Consider the following 21,495-nt stretch of genomic DNA (forward strand, 5'->3'; position numbering starts at 1 on the left):
ACATATACTGACTCTATTGATTGGTGCAGTCCTCTGTGCAAGAGAATTTGTCACATCAATAGCAACTGAAAAATACTCAGGAGCTGTAATATGGTTTAAATGAGCAGTTACCACATCAATATAAAGAGCATTTTCAATGGCAGTAGATAGGAATGCTTTTGCAAGCCTGGTATTTGTTTTAAGATAAAGGATGACAAATTTCTTATTTATTTTTTTTATTTTTTTTAAACCCAAGGAAGCTTTTTTAACTAGTAGTGAGCAAAACAGGAACCACCTTAACTGTTCCGTGATCATAGCACTATGAGCAATAAAAGCACAATGGAAAGAAAATTTCCAAGCAGGAAAGGAACAGCAATGATGTAAGCCAGATGGAAGTAAAGGCCAGATAAAACCTTTGCTACTCATTTGCCTCCCCACTCTTTCCTATTGCTCCTGACCACTGCACACTTGTATCACAGCTGAGGATCCATGCTTGACTTTGCTTTTCAGGACCCCAGCCCAGCACACTGCACAAGATCTGCAAAAAAAAATAAATATAAGTGTACACAGGAGAAAGACTGGCACAGAAAATTTCTGAGCAGTCCTCAATGCTGAGCGGGAGCTGGGGGACAAAAAGCCTTCTGCCATGCCTCATCCCCTCCCACATCCACGTGGAAGAAAGTAATATAAGGGAATGGGTGATATTAAATGTGATCTAGGCAGGGGCAGGAAGAGCCTCAGTGCCCTGAATCTAAATTAAGAAGACAAGCAAGGTGCAAGAGGGGCCACTGAGAAGTCCATGAAGCTCACAGCAGCCTGAAGGATGCAGCCTTTCCTGCAGCAGGGCAGGAGCTGAATGGCCTTGGACCAGAGGAGACAAAGTGCTAGCACTTACTGTCTGAGGACAAACCAGACAAATATGAGGAAGACACACCCACTGCACTTTAACTAGGAAGAAATCCCATCAGCTCAGGAAACGTCTGAAAAAAGAATCATGGAAAACTGATAAAGTACCTGGGGGAAAGCACAATGAGCATCTTTAGCTCTTACCTTTCCCTTGGCACCATCCACTGCTGCGTTGGTGGACACTAGGCTTGTGAGGTCTGGCAGCATGGCTGTTCTCACAGACCCTTTGAGGCGTACAGCCTCTGCTTTGGTCATAATGGAATTGAAAAAAAAACACACCATAGGAAATTAAAAACAAGGAACAAATCTCCATTTCATGGGATTGAAAAATCCCTGTTTTTCAATACTAAGAAATAGTGCTCTATTTTCAGGGGATGGAACATACTCTAAAAATACACCAACTCAGGAAAAGCATAATTCTCTCTCAATCGCATCCTTTCATCCCTTGGGTTAATGTACCACCAATATTTCTGTCACTGCAACAAAATCCCACTGAAGGAAGACGAGAAGCGGCATGTGCTGCAAGTTTGAAGGAGATGAGAAATTTCACACTATCCTGATATCTTCTGGGTAACTGCTTATTTTATGATGACTAATAGGCAATTACTATGGTAATACTGCAATACAACATGTGTGAGGTTTGGGAATGAGAAATTATAGGTAACTACTTTGGACTCATTTCTATGGTAACAAAAAGTAATTGTCATTAAATACCAGTTATATTGCGGCTGTACCTGGTAATTATAGATTTTTTATGCCCAGTAACATAAATAAAACCAATAAATTTATTCAAAAGGTCCATGATTGTTTACTTATACGTTGTTATATAGAATACACAATGACAAACGCCTAATTAGGAAAAATAAACTCCATCGAGAGGTTCATCTTGTCATCTGAGATGGATACTCTGTTTTTCAATTCAAGGCAACGCATGCGTTTCACATGCATGAAATGAAGCTAAGGAAAACCTTCCCACCAGAAAAATAGATGAAAAATAATCGAAAGATTTTATGCAAATGACAAGATGCACATGAGTAACCATGTCTCCCAATTAGACAAGTTGTAAGAACGAGATGGTGTGTGCAGCCACTGTGAACATACAGGCACGTATGTAGGTATAAGCATATACCCCAAAAATGTTATAATCAAAAATCAAAATCAGCCATTGCAATGTCACAACATACAGTTCTAATTTAAAGCTAAACCATTTTGGATAAAGTTCACTTATACTTTTACTGTTGAATGACCCTTCTTCTATTACATGTGAACAGGGATGTTGAACTTGGACTGCTAGTTACAGAAATAAAGTCTACAGAAACTTATTTAGGACCAATTTCAACTGTTTCATTTGATCTGAAGGCAAATTTTCTCTTTACGTTTCAGACTCTTTAAAACTGACCTGAAGAAAAAAAGGCCAGTTCTTAAACAGATCGTGCCATTAGCAAACAATGACTGTCCATATAAAATGCTGAAATTATTCATTTAAAGTGTTTCTCTAGCCTTTCCCTCTCCTTTTTTTTTTTTTTTTTCACTTCAAAAAAAATAATTGCAAAAGTCAGCTCACTTCTACAAACAGTTTCAAGTCTTCATGAAACTATATTTTGAGGGGCACAAAATATACCACTTGTCCAAAACATTTAATCTCCAAACTGCTCTCGGTGCCATATGGACTCTGCCACCATTTACAGTGAATTTGGTTTTCCAGTTCTGTTAGGGCTGGCCTCCTTTCCATCCAGCAAATTGTTTTGCTAACCCCCCACAACAGCAAGAAAGTAAAGATTGTGGTGATTTCTAAAATGTCGTACTTCTCACTAAAAGAAGAAAGAATTAGAATTGGTGTGTGCCTTCTTTCTCCCATCCACACAAACTCTGGAAGACCCTACAATCAAGCTAGAAAAATATTCTAGTGATGACAGACTAGAACATTTCAGCTAATTAATGGCTTTAATTTACAGAAGGGTGACACTGTCACAGCTTACCGATCAAAAGCAACACAAATGCCAAGGGTGGGCCTTCGTGGGTCATGCAACAAAGCCTTTAGAGAAGTCAGGATATTTCAAGTGCCTCGTCATGGCATTTCTGTGATACCTCGGTGGAGAGCTGCCCAGACTAAGAAACACATCCCTTTCAGTGCCAGTATGGGGTTTCATCTCCAGAAGGTGAGGCTGACAAATTGGAACTAATCTAAGACAGTGTGGTACAGTCATCTCGCCTGCAGGGACACATTTCAGCATTCAGCTGCAGAATGCCAGCTTAAGAACAAGCTCTCGATAAAGGAAAGTTCAGGCCAAGCCTGGGGATGCACGACTTTTAAATCAAGAACACGTTTTTTTTTCCTAGCCTAACCCCACCTCCCCGGGGACGGTAATAGATTCAGAAGATGATAATGCTATAGCACAAGCTGAGAGAAAAGTCAAGAAATCTCTCTTTGCAGCAGTAGTTTTCCTTTACTTCCTAAAACTGTTTCACAGTTTAATCCATCAGAGGAATGGAGAAATTCAAAAATATACTTATTTTTTGCCATGTTCTTTTGTGAAGCAAAAAAAAATAATAAAATAAAATAAATCAAGTCATGCCACATCCCCATCAAAAAGAGTCTTTCAATTTGGATGAGAGCTGAGGACAAATTACCAGCCAGAACAGAGGGCCAATCTGGTAAAGAACCACAGTTTCAGCTAGGACAACCTACGGCTTACTCCTATGCAATTTAATTAACTAGCCCATGTAGCATAACTTTTTTTACCCATTGTCTGTAAAGCCAGTTACACTTAGAAGTACAGCAATACCAGGCTTTAAAGAACTTCAAGTAGGAGATCAAGCCTGTCTTCCTCTTTTCGGAGAGACCCTACATCCTTGGACATAATAAACAGCAGGTCCCGATCATTATTCTGTATGTTAGAAAGAGCTGGGTAGAGTGTGGCAAGAAAAGGACTGTGGAGCTTTTTTCACTGAAGAAAGAGTGTAGTTCAGTAGTTATATTCACAGAAGGGTATGGTGCTAGCAAACCAGCAAACAACAGCTAGTGCTGCAAGCAGGAACAATCCCAATTAGGCATTCAGCACTTTGGCTTGCAGGTGAATTTACACTCTGAGGGCTCTGCTTCTCTGCACCTAACATTTCAGACAACTCCAGCCAGCTCTGATCTATTGTAGCATAGTTTCCCCATGAATTTCCATTTCTTCACTCTTTTTAGAGAAAAAAGATGGATGAAAGCAAAAATTAAATGTTCTGATTTCTAAACAGTCAGAAATTTCACTGCAAATGAAGTCTAGTAGAGGTGATTTCACCAGCTCTCTTGGTTTGTGTACATAAGCAATAGATATAGAGAGATCCATATTAGTTCATTTTCTATTAGAAGATTTATGCTCTAAAATTACAACCAAATCACAACTTCTATTTTTTTCCCCAAAAAAACTGTGTAGACTTCCCAAACATTCTAAATTAGAGAGGAGGCTTAACCAGTCTTTTAGCCTCATAAGGCACGTTGCCTTTTTATTCCCAACTCTATGCATCTACAAACACACTTCTCAAACACTTGCATATACTTGAATACATCAGTAAAGTTTAGCACCTTGTTTCCATACATCCTGTTATACAGAAAATTGATATTCATTTCCATGACCCACCATTTTAGATCCACCTCAATGTACGTGCAACAAATAAACAACCTTCCTCACAGATGTTCCTGTGCCTTGAGCACTCGTGCTTTATAGCTGTGATATTAAACTCACTTGTTGCTGGTTATGAACATTTCACCACAAGAAAGTCTCTGTAGAATCACAACCCATTTGGCCTGTTCTCTTGAGAACGAGCAACAATTTATAGATAATAAACAATTATTGGTATTATTGTTGCAGTTTTAGCTTAAACTCCTAGACCTCAGTTTACAAGCACTCAAAACAAAGGAAAACAGGTTTCAGAGAAGAGCACAGGACCCACACAATCCACAAGAGTCCTGCATCTCCAAAAGGCACAATGAAGAAAATTCCACCAGCCAATTGTTACCATATTGTCCTGTGTAAATGAGTGATTAGTTTCTGTCCAGAGAACACAAGAACTAGCATATCCCATCCCTTCTACAAGAACTGCTGACACATTCAGGCTTTTAATGGTGCTCACTACGCCTGGGATTTCAGAGGACAGCCAAGTGCATCCAACAGTACACTTTGCCAATTGTACAAAGCTGTGTGCTGGTGGGGTAAAAGAAACTCTCTCACACTGGCGGGAGATCAATTTACAAACTCAAGCATGAGGTTTAATTACCCATTTCATTATCTTAGCTTGCATAGCTCTGAATGTGCACCTTCAATGAACCAAAGAAACAGTCAGTAGCTGCTGCTTTGAGAAAGAGGGAGATAACAGGAAGTAGAAGTTCAAATGACTAAAGCTGCTCTCGCTGCCTATGGCACCACAAACCTTGTTTGCAAAACAAGGAGGATTGTCCCCAGATGATACACCTGTGTTATACCATACTGCACTGAGGAAATCTGAAAGTCCTATTTATGTGCTAATCCGAAAAAAGACCAAAAGAGATGAAACAGTCTTATCTAACCAATCACATAGAAGCCACGGAGCTAAAATTTCAAATACTAGCAATTGATCCTTAGAGACTTTTTTAAAAAATTTATCCAGCAAATTCAGGCAAGTAAATTGTGATGTGCTTGTGGATTTTGTATGAGCAGGAAATAAAGTGTTTGCTGTAAATTATTCACTCAGCCCTAGTTAACTACAATGCCGGCACATTACTAGGCTTTTTAATATTCTTCTCAAGATAATAGGTAGCATTTTGCTTATTATCCTGTTTTTAAGTTATTAGTTACATTAGGCTTTTTGTAAACAAAGTGAAGAATTGCAAGAAAATCAAATGCTTTTCCAACTACTTCATTAAAAGTCCTTTTAGTTCAGAAGGGTTGAAATTTCTGCATCTCATAAAAGGCTGAAACAATAGCATATCATCAGCAATTCCAACTGAATTCACATGCCTTTTTATAACACTTGGGTTCCCAGATGGCTTTTCAGGTTATGAGCCATATACGTGTCTAAAGCTACATGTCTCCGAAAAGGTATAAATAACAATGCAGGAGAAAAACCTACAGGGCAGGAGAATTTATGGTATGAAAAGAAAGCTACTTAATTGCAACTGGAGTTTCCTCAGTGCAAGGCACCTGCACCACAGTAATGTAGTGTGACATGGTACAGCCATTTAAGGGCTTTATTCCCGTAAACTGACATAGGATTTATGATAAATTTGAGATGCCACTACAGTGATGTTGCTCTGCTTTTGGATTACTTGAGTTGAGGGAGTATCAGTGTAGCTGGAGGGAGACCATGTATCCTTGGAAGTTTCACATATAAAACATGTACATAAACAACGTGAAATTACCCAGGTAATTCTTCTCTACTACTTCAGTTTAGTAAGAAGCAAAACATAGGAGGGCTAAGAATCACATATCAAAACAAAGAACAGAACCAGATACACCAAACTGCATCTTTTAACTTCTTCCTCAATGGTCTCCCCTTCCACACAATAATCCAGTTTTATTCTGCTTAGCAATGCAATACCTAATTAGATCAAAGCTCAAAGTAGCCTGGCTTCAGCGTACTGTGTTTAGTCTTGCACTGTAAGCAAAACCACGTACAGTATATTACAGTTCTCTGAAGAAGCCCCTGAGAAATATGTGGTAGATGTAATTGCCCCCACAAACAAATCATCAGCTAATCAACTGCTTTTCATTATCACCTCCAGCAGCACATCTATTTTGTAAATAAACACATTAAGAGCAAACAATTTTAGGGAAAACAAAAGATTATCTGAATACATTCTCAACAGCAGAGGAGGTAAAGCAGTAATTCAAATACTAAAAGGAAGCAAAATTAGCATAGGGTGGATGATTATTCCATTCCATGTATCACTATCTATTACAGTACAATAATAGTTTGAAATCTGTGACTTTATAATAGATGATCTGGGTAGTTGAAGGAAACTGTGATTGACTGACACATTTACATAGAGGCTGATGAGCAGCATAATGAATGCATTCATAAAACACAGCTAAGGTCTAACTCTAAGCTGACTTTAGCTCCCATATCTACAGGTGGGTTGCAGAGCAAATATCCTGCTGCCTTGGAGAGTTGCCCTCTACCTCCTGAAGCAAGTAAATTTGTCATTGAGTCCCCTTATTCGATGGGAACTTCAGAAAGCTTACAGTCATGTGAAAACCTCCACTTTAAGAGAAATGAAATGAAACTAGCCATACAGTGACAAAACAGGACAGGGTATATAAGGTAGATATAAAAATATGCAAATTCATAGTCCACACCGTACCTGTAATTTCCTAGGTATACTCCATCAGGATTGAGCATAGGTGCAATCTTGAATACCAGGTGGTCTCTCAGTACTTTTGCAATAGGATGCTGGCTCACAAGGAAATCAATTATACCTGAGAAAAATGAAATGTGAGTTTGAAGAGGGAGGTTTACAGCTTCAACAGTTTCCAGGTATTTATACGAAAATTCACACAAACAATTAAAATGATCATTCCTCTTGATTCCTGGCAACACCCCTTCTTCCAGCAGAACCACTTGCAATAATTTGGCCCTTTTCACCTTCTAAAATACTCCAGAAATAAAAACTTTAAGGATAAATAACTTTAGTCCCTCCTGATAACACAAGTACAGTATAGACAAAATATCAAATGCAGCCAAGCTTCCACGGAGGGACAAGTTACTGCTCATCAGTTGAGCCACAATAACAAAACATCCCTCCTTGTAAGTGGTGAAACGGTGATGTAAAAATTACTTCTAACACCTCACGTAGCCAACACATCTGTGGGCTCATACTCAGTTCACTAGTAGCAATTTGTTGAGCTGAGGCACCTCAAAATTTTTTTGAGCATGTGTCTAGACCTACCCTTGATACGTGAACACAGGGATCAGGTCATCTGAATGTGTAAGAGTTATAAGATGTCCCACTATTTCTGGGAGAGTTACATAAACTCTATACCAGGCACAGGGGAAACTGTGGGGTTGTTAGACTAGAATTGATAAGGTCAGATTCTTCACTTGCTTTACACCTGTTAAAAACAGGAGTAACTCCACTTCAACAATGCAGCTCCCTTACCCTAGAACCAAGGCAAGCGATGGGGGAAACAGATCCTAAGTGCTCTTCTGCAGGGCACAGTCAGCACCAGACCCCACAGGAGCTCTTGCCTCCGGGCCCAGTGCTCAGGAGCAACTGAACAACCCTGAGCTCCCAGGCTGGAGCAGGAGGCAGGCTGTTGGATTCATTGCTTATTCTCCCACTGAGTTGGTACCGACAGAAATAGCTTCCAGGGAATGAATGTCTGGATAAATTGAGTTCCTGTGTAATCTCAGGACACCCACAGATAGGTCATGACAATTTGCTATTTATTGTGAGGTCCATCCTGTGAAGCAGGAACCATTTACTGAATTTCCCCAGAATAAATCAATCACTATGCTCTAGTAACTGGATAAAATTAAGCAGAGGGAAATTAAGGCTGATCATCAGTAAAATTTCACTAATGGCAATCTCTATTAGACTGTGGAATTGTCTCTCCAGGGGAAGAGTGGAACCCCGTCATCAGAAACGTTTAGTGCTGGACAGGGCAAAGCCCTAGGGAGTAGATATAACAAGCAGTAATTCAGCACAGAAGAGATGGCATGGCTGACTAGCTGACTTCAGAAAGTTTACTATAGACTTGATTTTTTGATGCAATCAATACTTTTACAAACATACAAACTAAAACCCAGGTACACGCCAGGTTAAACACACTTGCTTGTATCTTGGCTGAAGCACACAATAAAAATGGGACCAAAATCTCACATTCTGGACTGCTCCTTCATTTGGCCTATTTCCTAAGGCCCACTTTGTGTTTCAAATATTAACAAATCTGAACCAATGCTGTTGTTGGAATGAATTCTAATTTACTGAGGCATAAGTGAGGAAAAAAGAGGTTTGTGAAATATCTAAGATGATCAAGGTATAACTGACTCTAAACATCAGCAATTTTTTCATCTATTAGTGATTAATCCTGAAGAGGAGAAAGTCCCTTTCTGTAAGCAGGTCTTCCACTTGAAAAGATATTAAACCTGAATTTCTGAGGCAAATTAGCATATACATAATTATATTGCTCAGGAAATGTTTCTGCCGTTACCTCCTCCCAACAAAGGAAACTGAACATCATTCTGCTTTTTGGCTGGTGTTGTGTCTTTTGTTCATTATACAAAAGCAAGAACAAGAAGAAACGACAGGGACACAGCTGGACCCCAAATAACCAGGTTGCCTGTATGCAAACATGAAAGACTTAGCTATGTTAAACTGCTGCTCTGACTGTTCTCTGGCAGTGTCTAAAACGTAATCCACAGTAAGCACACCTGGAGGGCTCAAAACTACTTAAAGGAATACAACCCTGAGCTTAGGTCATGGCTTCTGGAGACACTACACTGGTTTTAGCTTTAAAGAGCTTGCAACTAGATTCAAAACCCTGAAGCAGTTCATGTCTTCTAAATGACATGGAAGAGTTCATTTCCCAGAGATCAGTATGTCCAGAACATGCTCCACCCAGGTCACACATGAGCTATCACAGAAGCCACAACAGTTGTATAAATGTTGCACTAGGGCTCTGTTAATTTGAAAAAGTATGATCTTCTACTTCACCACAGACCTTGATGGGATATGACTGCCAGGAGATGTGGTGGTGCACCAAGTGGGTACTTGCAACAGCTCTTCATACAGCAGGAGCCTTGGGGACAGCATAATTGCTCTTCATTCACGTGACAACAGGAGAGCCCAATGTCTTGGGGTTTTTCTCTGGCTTTAACCAGTCTTGTCTGGATGCTACTCATTTTCCTTCTGTTACTGCTGCATCCACACTCAGAGCTTGGCAAAGGCATCACGGTAACTAGAAGCTGCAGTTTTCAGCCTTGCACAGGGAAATACTATTCCTTAACCAAGAACATGCTGTAACATGAAAGGCTCTGTATAAACATGTTCAAAAGTTCTCCAATTAAAAGAAACAAGCCAATATAGCTTGAGTGTTCGCTCTTCACAAAAATGAAGAGGACTGACCTTGGACACTCAACAGCTGGGTGGCAAAAGAGACCCAGCATCTCCCAATATGCCCTCAGTCTGTTAGGAGGTACTGCATTCACAGTCCTCCATTTGAAGGAGATTTACTTTATTTTCTTATTTAGAAGACTATTGCTTAAACCTGAGCAAGTCTTACCCCATGATAGAAGAAGCAAGAGAAAAAGAATCGACTCACAGAAATCTAACCTGGACAAAGGCAGTTCCAAAGAAAAAAAGAAGCATCAGGTAAAAATGTACATCCATGTATATGAACTTCACCATACAAATATTGTAAGCATCCAAATAATCAATACAATTAGCATAAACTTTTGTCTTTCAGAGGAATCTGATGGTCTCCAGATCGATAACATTTAAAGTAAAAAAGACAGATATCAGACTATTAAAAAATACCATCCCAGAGAACTTGGTCCTCTTGTTAATAAATCAATACTAACTAAATTTTACAGCTTCTATAATCAGCAAGAGACATATCAGTGTATCTCATTAGGCGGGGGTTAAGAATTTGGCAGCAACCAAAGCCCATTTAATATCATTTACTTCAAGGCAGACATGGCAATACAACAGATGCCCTAATTTATTTGTTGATCTTTGTATTAAAATAACAGTTTGCTGGTAAACAGGAAGGGTAATGATGCCAGTCACCCTTGTTAGTGGCTAATAATTGCTTAATTTGTCCACTAATTGACCTGTGCTACTGTTGAAGCACTGGATCGTGTTGCAGGGCATGAAGTAAACAAGGCCACTGTAATGTTACTTTAGAGAATGACTTCTGGAAATAGAACTACTTATTGCTATAAATTTTCTCTTCACAGATGAGCAGATTAATTGGTCTGCCAATTAGTCTGCTATTAAAGAAAAAAAAGGCTGCCCACAGATTGGTTGGATCTTCAAACCACAGCTCAAGTTTGGGTCAAATGAAATAATCCAATCTGAATCAGTCACATCAGCTATGAAAAATAAGACAAGGATTCTTAAAAAACAAATCTCTACAGCTAGAGATCAAGGAAAATCGCCCAGTAGCTGAGTAATGGCTCTTCAAGCATCTTCAAAATAAAACAGATAACATGATGGAATAGGCCTACTCAAGCACATTACAGTGTGCAAAAGTTCTCCAATGAAAAGAAAGAAACCAATATAGATTATTTTAGTATCTGAAAAGTAATTTAAAAAATTATTTTTCAAAACAAACAAACAAACAAAAAAACAACAACAACAACATGTAATTGTAGATGCTGCCTGGAACCAGAACAGCTCTGAAATCAGCAGCCATGACATAAGGAGAGGCTCATCCATAGTCCACAAAAAAATCAGCTGTAGTCTTTGCATTAACTTCAAGGAGCTTTTCATAGTTGTTGTGAGGGGACAGAAAGAAAGAACTGAGAACAAAGAAAATAGAAAACAATGCTGACAACTTTAAGCCTTTAGATATGCAGTCATAATGACTCCCAACATTTTAACAGTGGATTTTTTTTATTTTTTTATTTTTTTTAATCAGTCCTTGGCAAACACAGCTTCACTGAAACTGTGCTAAATCAGGACCAGACCTTCTCTACTTAGAGTTACTTCTCTGTCATTATTCTTTCTTGAGGCTAAACACATTTTCTGGAATTTTCCTTGCCTTCCACAGCTCAGCACCTCTGCCTACTCCAACACCAGATCCCAGAAATGTCTCTGTCCTAAACCAGCTCGTGGTGCTTCATTACCACTCTCTCCAACCATTTCCTCTCATAACGTAGCAAAGCAACCTTCTCTGCTTACCCAGAAAAAAAATCAGCGGAAATCATGCATATCATGCATTTCCTCAATCAACTGCCTTAAACTCTGTTTAAACTTCCTGCCATCTCCAGCACGACCTCTCCATATTTACTCCTTCCAAGGCAATCCCTGTATTACCTTGTTTCTCCCTCACCACATCCTTTCACTGTCTGACAATATGTTTAATAGTATAACTATATAATACATTTGCCCTGTTCTTATTACAGAGAATCTGATTACCACAGATACTAATGCAATATGGCAACTGCTAATGCAAACATATCCTGCCCTGTGTCTAGTATATGCCAAGAAAGAAGTGATTAATATCTTCAGACCCATTTCTTAACATTGAGTAGCTGCTCATGTCCTGCAGTCAGCTTACCATAGCCTGCAGGTTAAAGAACATTAACACAACAATTGTGTATGTTCACTGGAAAAGAGTTCTGGATGCTCATGCTTGTATAAAACTGTTTCTCTGTCCTTTAACAGGGCCTTTCAATAAATACAAAAGGCATAGTTGCACATTTGTAGAAAATAAGAATGTGGGGTTTGTCTTTTTGGGATTTTTTTTTTTTTAATGCAATGATAAAAACACACCAGATGACAGGCTATTGTAGCTGCTTAGACCTGTGTTCACAGAGCACAAGCAGTAAATTACAGCAAGGCACTGTCTTGTCACTACTTGGGTGTGAAGAAACTCTTTTGGCCAAGGGGCCCTTGTCTGTTCATCCTTCACCCTATTTCTTGTGGCCATACAGAGAAAAAATGACAGATGAAGGACAATTCTCCAACCCAGCATGGTGGGAAAGGTGTCATACTCACAATGAGCCCTACATCACAGGTCATAGCAATGCCATACCGATGTGATGGCTACAGAATAGGTACCTGTGCTTCTGGTACAGCCTCCAGTGCTGGCCAGTAGGCAGAAACGATAAAATAATAATGTCTCACCTGAATCATTTCCAGCATTAAATATAACAGCAAGAGGTGGAGAAGAGAAAAAAAGCACGAGTGGTGATAAATGAGCAGACCTGGCTCACAGCAGGCTTATTGACATGATCTAATGTCACATTGTCACTGGCATTGTGCCTACATAGGATCATCGCATAGAGTGATCCACAAGAACAGGATCATTGTAGATACTAACTCCACTCCTTCTCATAATGCTGTTCCCCACCTTAATGCCTAAAAACAGACGGCCAAATTTATTTTATTTTTTTTTTTTTACACACACTCTTTTTAGAAATATGTTTATTGGGACAGAAGGGGGACAAGGAGTTAGAAGTAAAGAAAAAACAAAGGATCTTATCCTAACGTCAATACAGAAGGAATTTATACATTTGAAAGGTGATGCTTTAATTGGTTTGTCTGTCTTTCCAGAAGTCATTCTGGAATTCATACCAAAAAAAAACAAAAAACAAAAAACACAAAAAACAAAAACAAAACAAAACAAAAAAAAAACCAAAAACCTTTTCATCAAAATTATTAAAATATGAGCGGTGCAGGAGCACTGCAGTACTAAAGCAGACATGCTGGTTACAGTGTTGGATGAAGGAAACCTCAGTGCCTGAAGGATGTCAGTCAACAGTTTCCAGTTGCCAATCCTGATGCATATCTGCAAGCATATGCCCCAGAGTTACTGCAATCACAAGAGAGTGGGAAGATCCAGGGCAGCACATGTTTTTCATTAGCTCCCTCTCTGGCCCTCGTCTGTACACACATAAGTGCAAGAGAAATGCTCTCACTGAGATGGACGCAATACGATGCACAGACATCAGCAAGTATTCATCAGACTCCACCTCTCAGCTCAGTCCCTGCTCCATCTAGTCGGATGCTCGGATTTCATCTAACCTTCCCCCAGGACAGGCTCAGGGCAGAGCTGCACAGACCTGAGGGTGCCACATGGCAAAAACTAGTCAAGTTTTAGAAGATACAAGGAAGTTGCCAGTAGTTCCATGGATGTGAAGCTCTCAAAGGAGGCAATGACTCAATGACACAATTACCCATGACGGGACAAACAGGAGCCAATTAAGACAGGCGATACAGAGTTAGGAAGGTGAACTAGATGCATTCCTAGTTATGGTTCATCTAACATATACAGACCTGTTGATCTGGATTACCAGGCCTTTTAATCATGGTACAACTTGTCCCCAGCTAGATGAGTAAATATTTCAGTGTTAAATAACATCCGATTACTTGAGCACGGTTGGTTAAAAGCACTCTGAGAAGTCTTTAGGTCCCTGTGGTCATCTCAGAAGATTTTTTAAATCCTCATCCATCACTGCTATTTTAAAAACAAATAGCAACAGCTACCTGATGGAGTGTACACATGGTTCCATTTCAGTTATCTTCAAAGTTTAATCAGCCTGAGCCACAAAAGTTGCATGCCTAACTTTAAGGATTCAGCTATGATAAGCATATTGATTAGGAGAACATCAAGCCATATTATGGCATATTTGTTCTTTTATTTACCATTTCTCTCTCATCTATTCTCTGCTGTAACTCTGTCTCTTCAAAACACAGGATTAAAAGCAAAGGAAATCTCAAATAATGGGATAAAATGAATGTGCAGGAAATGAATGGGTGAATTAGATTACAGCAGATGAAACACTGAGGTCTCAAATGCAAAATGCAGGGAGTTTATTTAATTTGTTACTCTTTTAAAATGAAAATATGCTCACTGACTTGAATTAGTAATTTCCCTGTTTTAAGATATGTTAGGCCATTACAGCTAGGCCTGTTTCCAGAACAGTGAAATAAATGGAAAACAGCCAGTCTCCCAGGGAACGCGCTAGCTCACTGCATTTTGCCAGCCCAGTGAAACAGTGCTAATGTCAGCTCCAGAGGAAACTCTGCTTCTGCTGTAGGGGCTGCGTGCAAAGGAATTGATAACAGCTACCAACAAATGCTTAAAATGGCAGAGCAAGGCACTATGGATTTTAACTCAAGTTTTAATGTGCTCAGTAAGCACAGAGTAATTGATTTAAAGAATCATTTTAAAAAAACATACACAGTGTTTGTTTCTGACCTTTCCCCTCCCTCTGTCCTTCAGTTAGCATCACAACTAATCTATCTGGCACTTGGTGGGGCTGAAGCACAAGACCCCACAAAGGAGGCAAGAGGTAAGAACAGCAGTCAAGAGCCTCCCAAACAGATTTTGCCAGCAGGATATAATGTTTGACCCAAATCAAGGCATGCGACCCCTCCAGGTTTGTCCAACATATTCTCTTGCACGCAATGATCTGAGGGGAAAGAAGTCTCTATTGTAGGACCACAACAGAGTGGCAGGTCTCTCTAGACAAATCAGCAGATCATAGTTTGTGAAGACAGTAAGCAGTAATTGCATTACTATCACACAGCTCTATAATTAAACAACGCTGGCCATTCTGGGACACAAATATTTCAAGTGTTCCAGAACACCCAATGAAGTTATAAAAATCCTCCTCACACTGTTGCATAGAAACAGAAGATGTTTCTGCTGTTAGAGTCCCAAAGGACACAGAGATTACAAAATCAAAGATAATTTGAGAACAACTTGCAATAGTAAAACCAGACAGGACCTCTAGATAAGATGGACCATACGATGCCACTAGACAGGCCTTCTTGCCCATTTTAATGAGTCCGCTGATTAAGAAAGTGTGGGACAGAGCGGTATGGAAAACAGCTTGAATTTACTTACACTGGTACTCCTTGTTTTCACACAAAAGGGATACACTTACACCATCTACTTTTCACATCTCACTCTTTCTGCTAGATGTTTACATTTAGACCATGCAAACATTGCCTCAAAACACTGAACAATTATAGCCATGTCCCAGAACGTAATGCTCTAGATGTATTTCCAGCAGGATGACCAAGTAGAGGTATGGATACAAGTGGAACCAAGTCAAGGAATGGATACAAGTGGAACCAAATCAGCCACAAATCAACAGTAGAAAAGTAGAATCAATTTGTTGCAAAAAGGTTAGTGGCAAGCATTTAGGATTTCTTATGTATTTTTACAAACTGTGGCTCTTTCCTCATAAAAAGATTCACATCTGCTTTGGAGGATATGTAACTGCTGGTGCTGGGCTGGAGCACAATGTTCTGATTTAGTATTGAGAAGATATAGATATACATTGCCAGTAAAACATAATTGAAGTTGGCATTCCCAGTGGCTAGGATGTGGGATCACGAGCCAGAATGCCTGATCGAGGTCTCTAGCTTTGCTGATTTTTGGCAGGTTGCTACCAGAGTCTGCTATTTCACCACGTTCAACTTGAGATAGCAATGGCTGGATCTGCAGGGTAGCAATGCAAAAAAAAAAAAAAAAAAATCTTCGGGGCCAAAACCAGCAGATGGATTTTTCAAACAAACTCGTGAAGCTCATTGGTGCTGACTATACTTGGAAACGTGGCAAGTGGCAACAATAAAAAGGTTTGCTATGTATTGTGCAAATTCTGAAACTTTTCTGTTCTCACCCAGATGCAAGTAGAGGAGATCTGTGCCACTGACAGTCCATTGCTTCCCCTAGCCTGCCCCAAATGTAAGCGCTTTCTAAAACCTACCCCTGCAGAGGCTAAGATGGAAAACCTTCCAGTAACCTTCCAGACTATGAGAACTGCTGGCCACTTCAGAAATGCAGGCTTCAGTAGTCTCAGCATACTGACATATTTTCTTCTAAAGAAATCAAAGAACCCCGAATGTGTTGCAGAAACCACAGGTAGTTTCTCATAAGATCACCCCAGACTGGTAAAATGTGGTATTTGAATTTTGCCTGTTGAAGTTGTCAACCACAAATGAGAAAATTAAGAATTTTGTGAGGGCAAGTCCTATTCCTACTTTGAAAAATTTCCAGATTTTCTGTTACCAGAGCCTTGTCCTCCTTGAAATATAAAATTAGTCAACAGAACTTAGACAAGAGAAGACCACAAAGATTGTCTCATTACAAAAGACTGCGATCCTCTAGGTCATATTTAAGCAAGGCTACTCTGATTAAAAAACAAAACAAAACAAAACAAACAAACAAAAAAAAAACAGTCTTCTAGCATGTTGTAAGACTCACTTTCATGTTTTGGCAGTTGTTTAACAGCTGGAGACCTGGAGGAACCCAGCAGTTTGAACCTCTCTCCCATTCATTGAAGCCAGCAATTTATGGCCTCAGGACCCATTTTGATGCAATTGATTTTGGATTCTGGGTCTTTTCAGACTTTAGAAAAAGACATGGAGCTATGAAAAAAAGCTTGCTTCTCAACAGCTTCAACCTTGGGGGTTCACGGCAGCAGTATGTTGCTTGAACACTTGATCAGAGAAGCAGCAGGATGTTCATGACACCAACCACCTCAACCCACTGCAGCTCTGGCCACATGGGACTCCTGTGCTCTCTCCAGCAGCAGCCGGTTACTCACTATGAGTGCAGGCGGTACATCAGGTTAATCTCCCCCATTATTTCATGATGTCTGTCTCCTCTTCTGTACAGCAATGGGATTCCCACTAACTTAAAATATATATATACCCACATGGGGATAGAGTGAGGCCAAAACAGGATTTGTCTGGTAAGTGCAAGACTAAACAGAAAGGAGCAGACTGCCTCCTGACCTCTGCAGTGATGAATCCATACCTCAGCCACTTAATTACCCTGATGTAGCTTGCTTAACTACAAACTAATCTCCCCCAGGCCTTGCAGGCAGCCATACAACTCTCCAGTAAAACTGGCACAACAGCAAAACCTGTGGAATCGACTTGAAAGAACGTGTCAGGCTGTCAAAGAGAGGACATATCAGCAGGAGTGTGCAGCTGCGGCAGGATTGCCCGAAGGGTTCATAAATTCAGTGCACAGAGCAACCTGAGTGGGTGGCTTTGTTGGTTAGCTTTGTTTTCTTTAATTTTCCTAATATGCTGTAAGGAGCTTGGAGTTCTCTTTGCATCAAAATGAGCCTACCAACATGCCCTGGATGATGCCTCTCTTTTCCTCCTGGGAGAAAACAAAAGAGTTCCTGGGGAAACACTGCAGGAATCAGATGATCTTGTTTTATTAATGAATTACTTGGGATTTATCAGAATAATTCTAAAGATGTTGTTTCAGAAGATGTGTTTGGTCATCATTATTATTCAAAGTCTGTCTTTCCCATGAGTGCAAGTCCTCCAGAAAGTACGAAAAATATTTGCTGGATTATGGCCCTCGATTTTTACAGAATTAACTAATGTTCAATACAGCTAAAACAGAAATATTCAGGGAGATTCTGCCTTCCCTGATGTGTAAGACAAGAGGATCACAATCCTGAAAAATGGCTTGATGGCAAGGGGGGAAAATGCACACAGAATAGGAAGATCCAGAATGCATGAACCACGGTTAAGCAGGCATTTTTATTCTTTGCAGAATTAACTCAGGAATCCTTGCATTATTTCCTGCTATCCTTATCAACTTACAAAACATCAGTCTTTTGGCCATGGCCCTGAAGGGGAGATTCAGCCACACATCAACAGCTCACACAGCACTAGTGAAGAGGGAAAAAAAAAAAAGTCACTTCTCTCCATTTTTTTCCCTTTTAGTTTTGGAGTTAAGGGTCTAGGCTATTATGTTGTTGATGCTCCACTAAGGACCAGTCTGAGCTTCCAAAAGGCTGAAAAATGCCTATTCTCTTCCCCTCCATAACAACTGAAGACTTGGATGTCAGGAGCCTTCCTGGGGCCAACAAGGGGACTGCACTACAAGTGCAAAGTTTCCCAAGTTGCCCACACCAGGGAAAAGATTCCCAGCAGAGCATTATAAGCAATGAAAAGAAAAAAAAAAAAAAGAAAAAAAAAAAAAGAAAAAAAAAAAAAAAAGAAAAAAAAAAAAAAAAAAGAAACACCAGGGAGGACTAGGCAGACTTTATTCTGCCTGGGAAACCACTAAAGTTTGCTGGACAGCAAGGAATAGCCAAAGATGACAACACTTCTTTCAAGCCTTTTGCTGAATTGTCTCACCAGGACTCTTTACACTCTCTATGTTCAGAGTTACTTCCTCAAAGCCTGGCAGCTCTGCCTTTCTCTGGGGACCAGGAACCTTTGGGCTTCCAGTGGGCTTGATTTAACACAGGTGGAAGTGGGAATGGAGGCATGGATGGCCTAGCCCATTTCTCCAGGACCTGTCATATAGTACATTTCTTCGTGTTCAGTAAGTGCAAACAAGCAGCCATGTTGTGCTCTTACTATTATGGCATTAACTATTGTAGCAATAGGAACTATGGAACTCTTCAGAAAACAAAGAACTACTGAAGATGGATAGATCAGTCCAAACAAAGAATGTGCTATAAACCAAGAAAGCAAAAGATAGATTTCTCTGGAGGGAGGCAGAATTCATTTACATATGAAAATCTAATACACAGTGAAAAAGAAAAAAAGGCACTGCATAAATAATGCTAGGAAAAATGAAAAATATTTTTTTAAACACATTCTAAAAATGGCTTCCAACATCTGAAAACGTGCTGTTCAGTCAAGTAGAGACCCAGGAGCAATAGGTAGGAAGCAGGCAGGCACATCGAGCTCTATCACAGACCAGAGGACCACTGCTGAAGTAGTCTTTCAGTTGTCCTTTCTAGATTCCTTCAGCTGTAGAGTGCTGCAAGACTATATTGGGGGGCATCTCTCTTAACTTGCCTTGACCTTCAATAAATAGTCCACAGGTAGTAGCCACTGTCACAAGCGAGGTACTAAGCTAAATATTTACCCTGAGTTTGCACCTCAGAAAAACACCTGGAAGTACCACACAAGTAAAACCAACTGCCTGTGGGAGAAAATAGGTTTGCATCCATTTCTCCCTTGGTGGTGGAGGCTGAGCAATTCTGATCAGCATCAAAGAACAGTCAAAAATGAAACGAAGCACAGAAGACCATCTGCACAGCAAAGTCTAACTTCAGCCTCTACATATGGAAAGCTGGGACTGTGTGCGACACCTGAACTACTTCCTGGTGACTCATGAGCTGACCAGACTGGGGAAAAAATAAAAAAGTGATTTATTAAACAAAAACCTAATCCTCTGGGAAGACACAATCGCCAAGAAATTGCTGGCTGCATTTGAATTTTCTCCCCTTGAATTTGAGATGAAAGTTGTGTATCTGCAGGTTGCTTCCAGAGCTGCTGGAGGGGACGTGTTGGGTAGCTGCTTTACACCAGTCTCCAGCAGGGAAAAGCTTTTTTCTGTGATTTGCTTTTTTTTTTTTTTTTTTAAATTAAGACAAAAACAAAAAAGCAACAAGGTGACCACATGTCTACACAAGAAAAGCATTGCAGCAGTCTGCCCCACATCAACAAAGAGGGATCTGTTCTTTTATTTACAGTGCATAGTATCCAGGCAAGAATAAGTTCTACAGAGAAAAAAAAAAAAAAAAAAAAAAAAAAATCGGGCCACTGCCTGTCAAATACAAGCTCCTGGCTGCTATAGAGCAGAATATGTCGTAAACCCACCATCTCCACACAACCCCCAAGAAAACCTTACTGTGAAAATGGAGCTGTGCTGAAAATCCTGAAGGTGATAGTAATTAGCAATGAAGAAGGAATATCCAGACAGCAAACTGTCCTCACGTGAGTAGGGCTGCCACAAGCAACTGACATCTCTGCTTGTGAAGAGGTAAAATTCTCCAAGAGAGTATAAACTACACATTTCCATCTGAAGAGCACAAGGGAGGAAAATAGCAAGATACAACTTTCAGGGGTTCTCTAAGCATTGAGTTTTGTTGTTGCTGTTTTAGGAAGAAAAAAACCCACAGCATTTCCTAAAGAATTCTGTTTGGAGATGCTCATTACAGAACCTACTTTGAAGCATATTTAAGTAGGAATAAGATGCTCTTGTTCCAGAATAAGAATTGCTTAAGAAATAGTCTGCTCCACTCTACGTTCACAGCCTGCCTCAAATGTAAATGAACTCTCAAGTGCCGGCAAGCCAAGTGCCAGCAAGCCCTCAGATAAAACTTCTCCCCAAGCTCCTCACAGCAATGGGCTTAGACTCTGGCAGCATTGTGACCACATAAGCTAATGTCAAGGTGTTATTTCTGCTCTTACCCTTGGCCATTAGGAACATCACTAAAAAGAAAAAAAAAAAAAAAAAGAGTTCACATCTCACCAGAGACGAAGAACATTTACCTACAGCAAATAGATAGAATTTTAACATCTTGACCAGAAGAATACAACCTTAGTAAGTTTAATAAGTAGCCTCTTTTGTTGCATGAATGATACAGACATCAGGGGTGGGGGGTTCCACTGAAAACACTGAACAAACTGAGACCCCAGACTGACATGCACAGTGCAGAGTAACAGTTTATTTTAAAGCCACTATAGGGATCTATCATTAAGGGACCAACTTTCCTGGTAAAGTTTTTTTTTTTTTTTTTTTTTTTTTTTTTAAGAGAACTATGCAACTGTTCAAAATCATCCCAAATCCACATTCTAACTCCTTGTCCACCAAGTATTTAATAGAGGTTTGCCCAAGTATTAACATTTCCCTCAAAGCAATTTGTGCCTACATTTCTTCTAAGATAAAATTAAGCAGGACTGGTAATGTATTTGTGCCCACTTTTGGCTGAAGCATGTGCCCCATTACCCTCCTCTCAATCCTCAGAGTGCAAAGCGGGACAGCACTGGAAGAGCAAAGATGACTTCCCCAAAGTGCTGTTCTCTCAGGCAGGAATTCGCCTTTATCACGAGTCCCTTCCACTTGCCCTCCAGAGGAGATTTAGGCTCTTTGCTCTTTAAGCTGCAGAAGTCAAGGAAACATGCCTCTTTATAAA

The 21,495-nt window shown here is 39.9% G+C and overlaps 1 protein-coding gene across 2 annotated transcripts in view; it reads right to left on the reverse strand.

The window, feature by feature from the left end:
• BEND5 (BEN domain containing 5) overlaps positions 1-21,495 on the reverse strand; it is a 931,317-nt gene that overhangs the window by 189,127 nt on the left and 720,695 nt on the right. For both annotated transcript variants that reach the window (XM_084527421.1, XM_084527420.1), the window contains one exon: positions 7,211-7,325. In XM_084527421.1, coding sequence (XP_084383547.1) covers positions 7,211-7,325 — 115 coding nt within the window. The remainder of the gene's footprint in view (positions 1-7,210; positions 7,326-21,495) is intronic.

This window comes from Aythya ferina, assembly GCF_964211825.1.
Source record: "Aythya ferina genome assembly, chromosome: 8".
Lineage (NCBI taxonomy): Eukaryota > Metazoa > Chordata > Aves > Anseriformes > Anatidae > Aythya > Aythya ferina.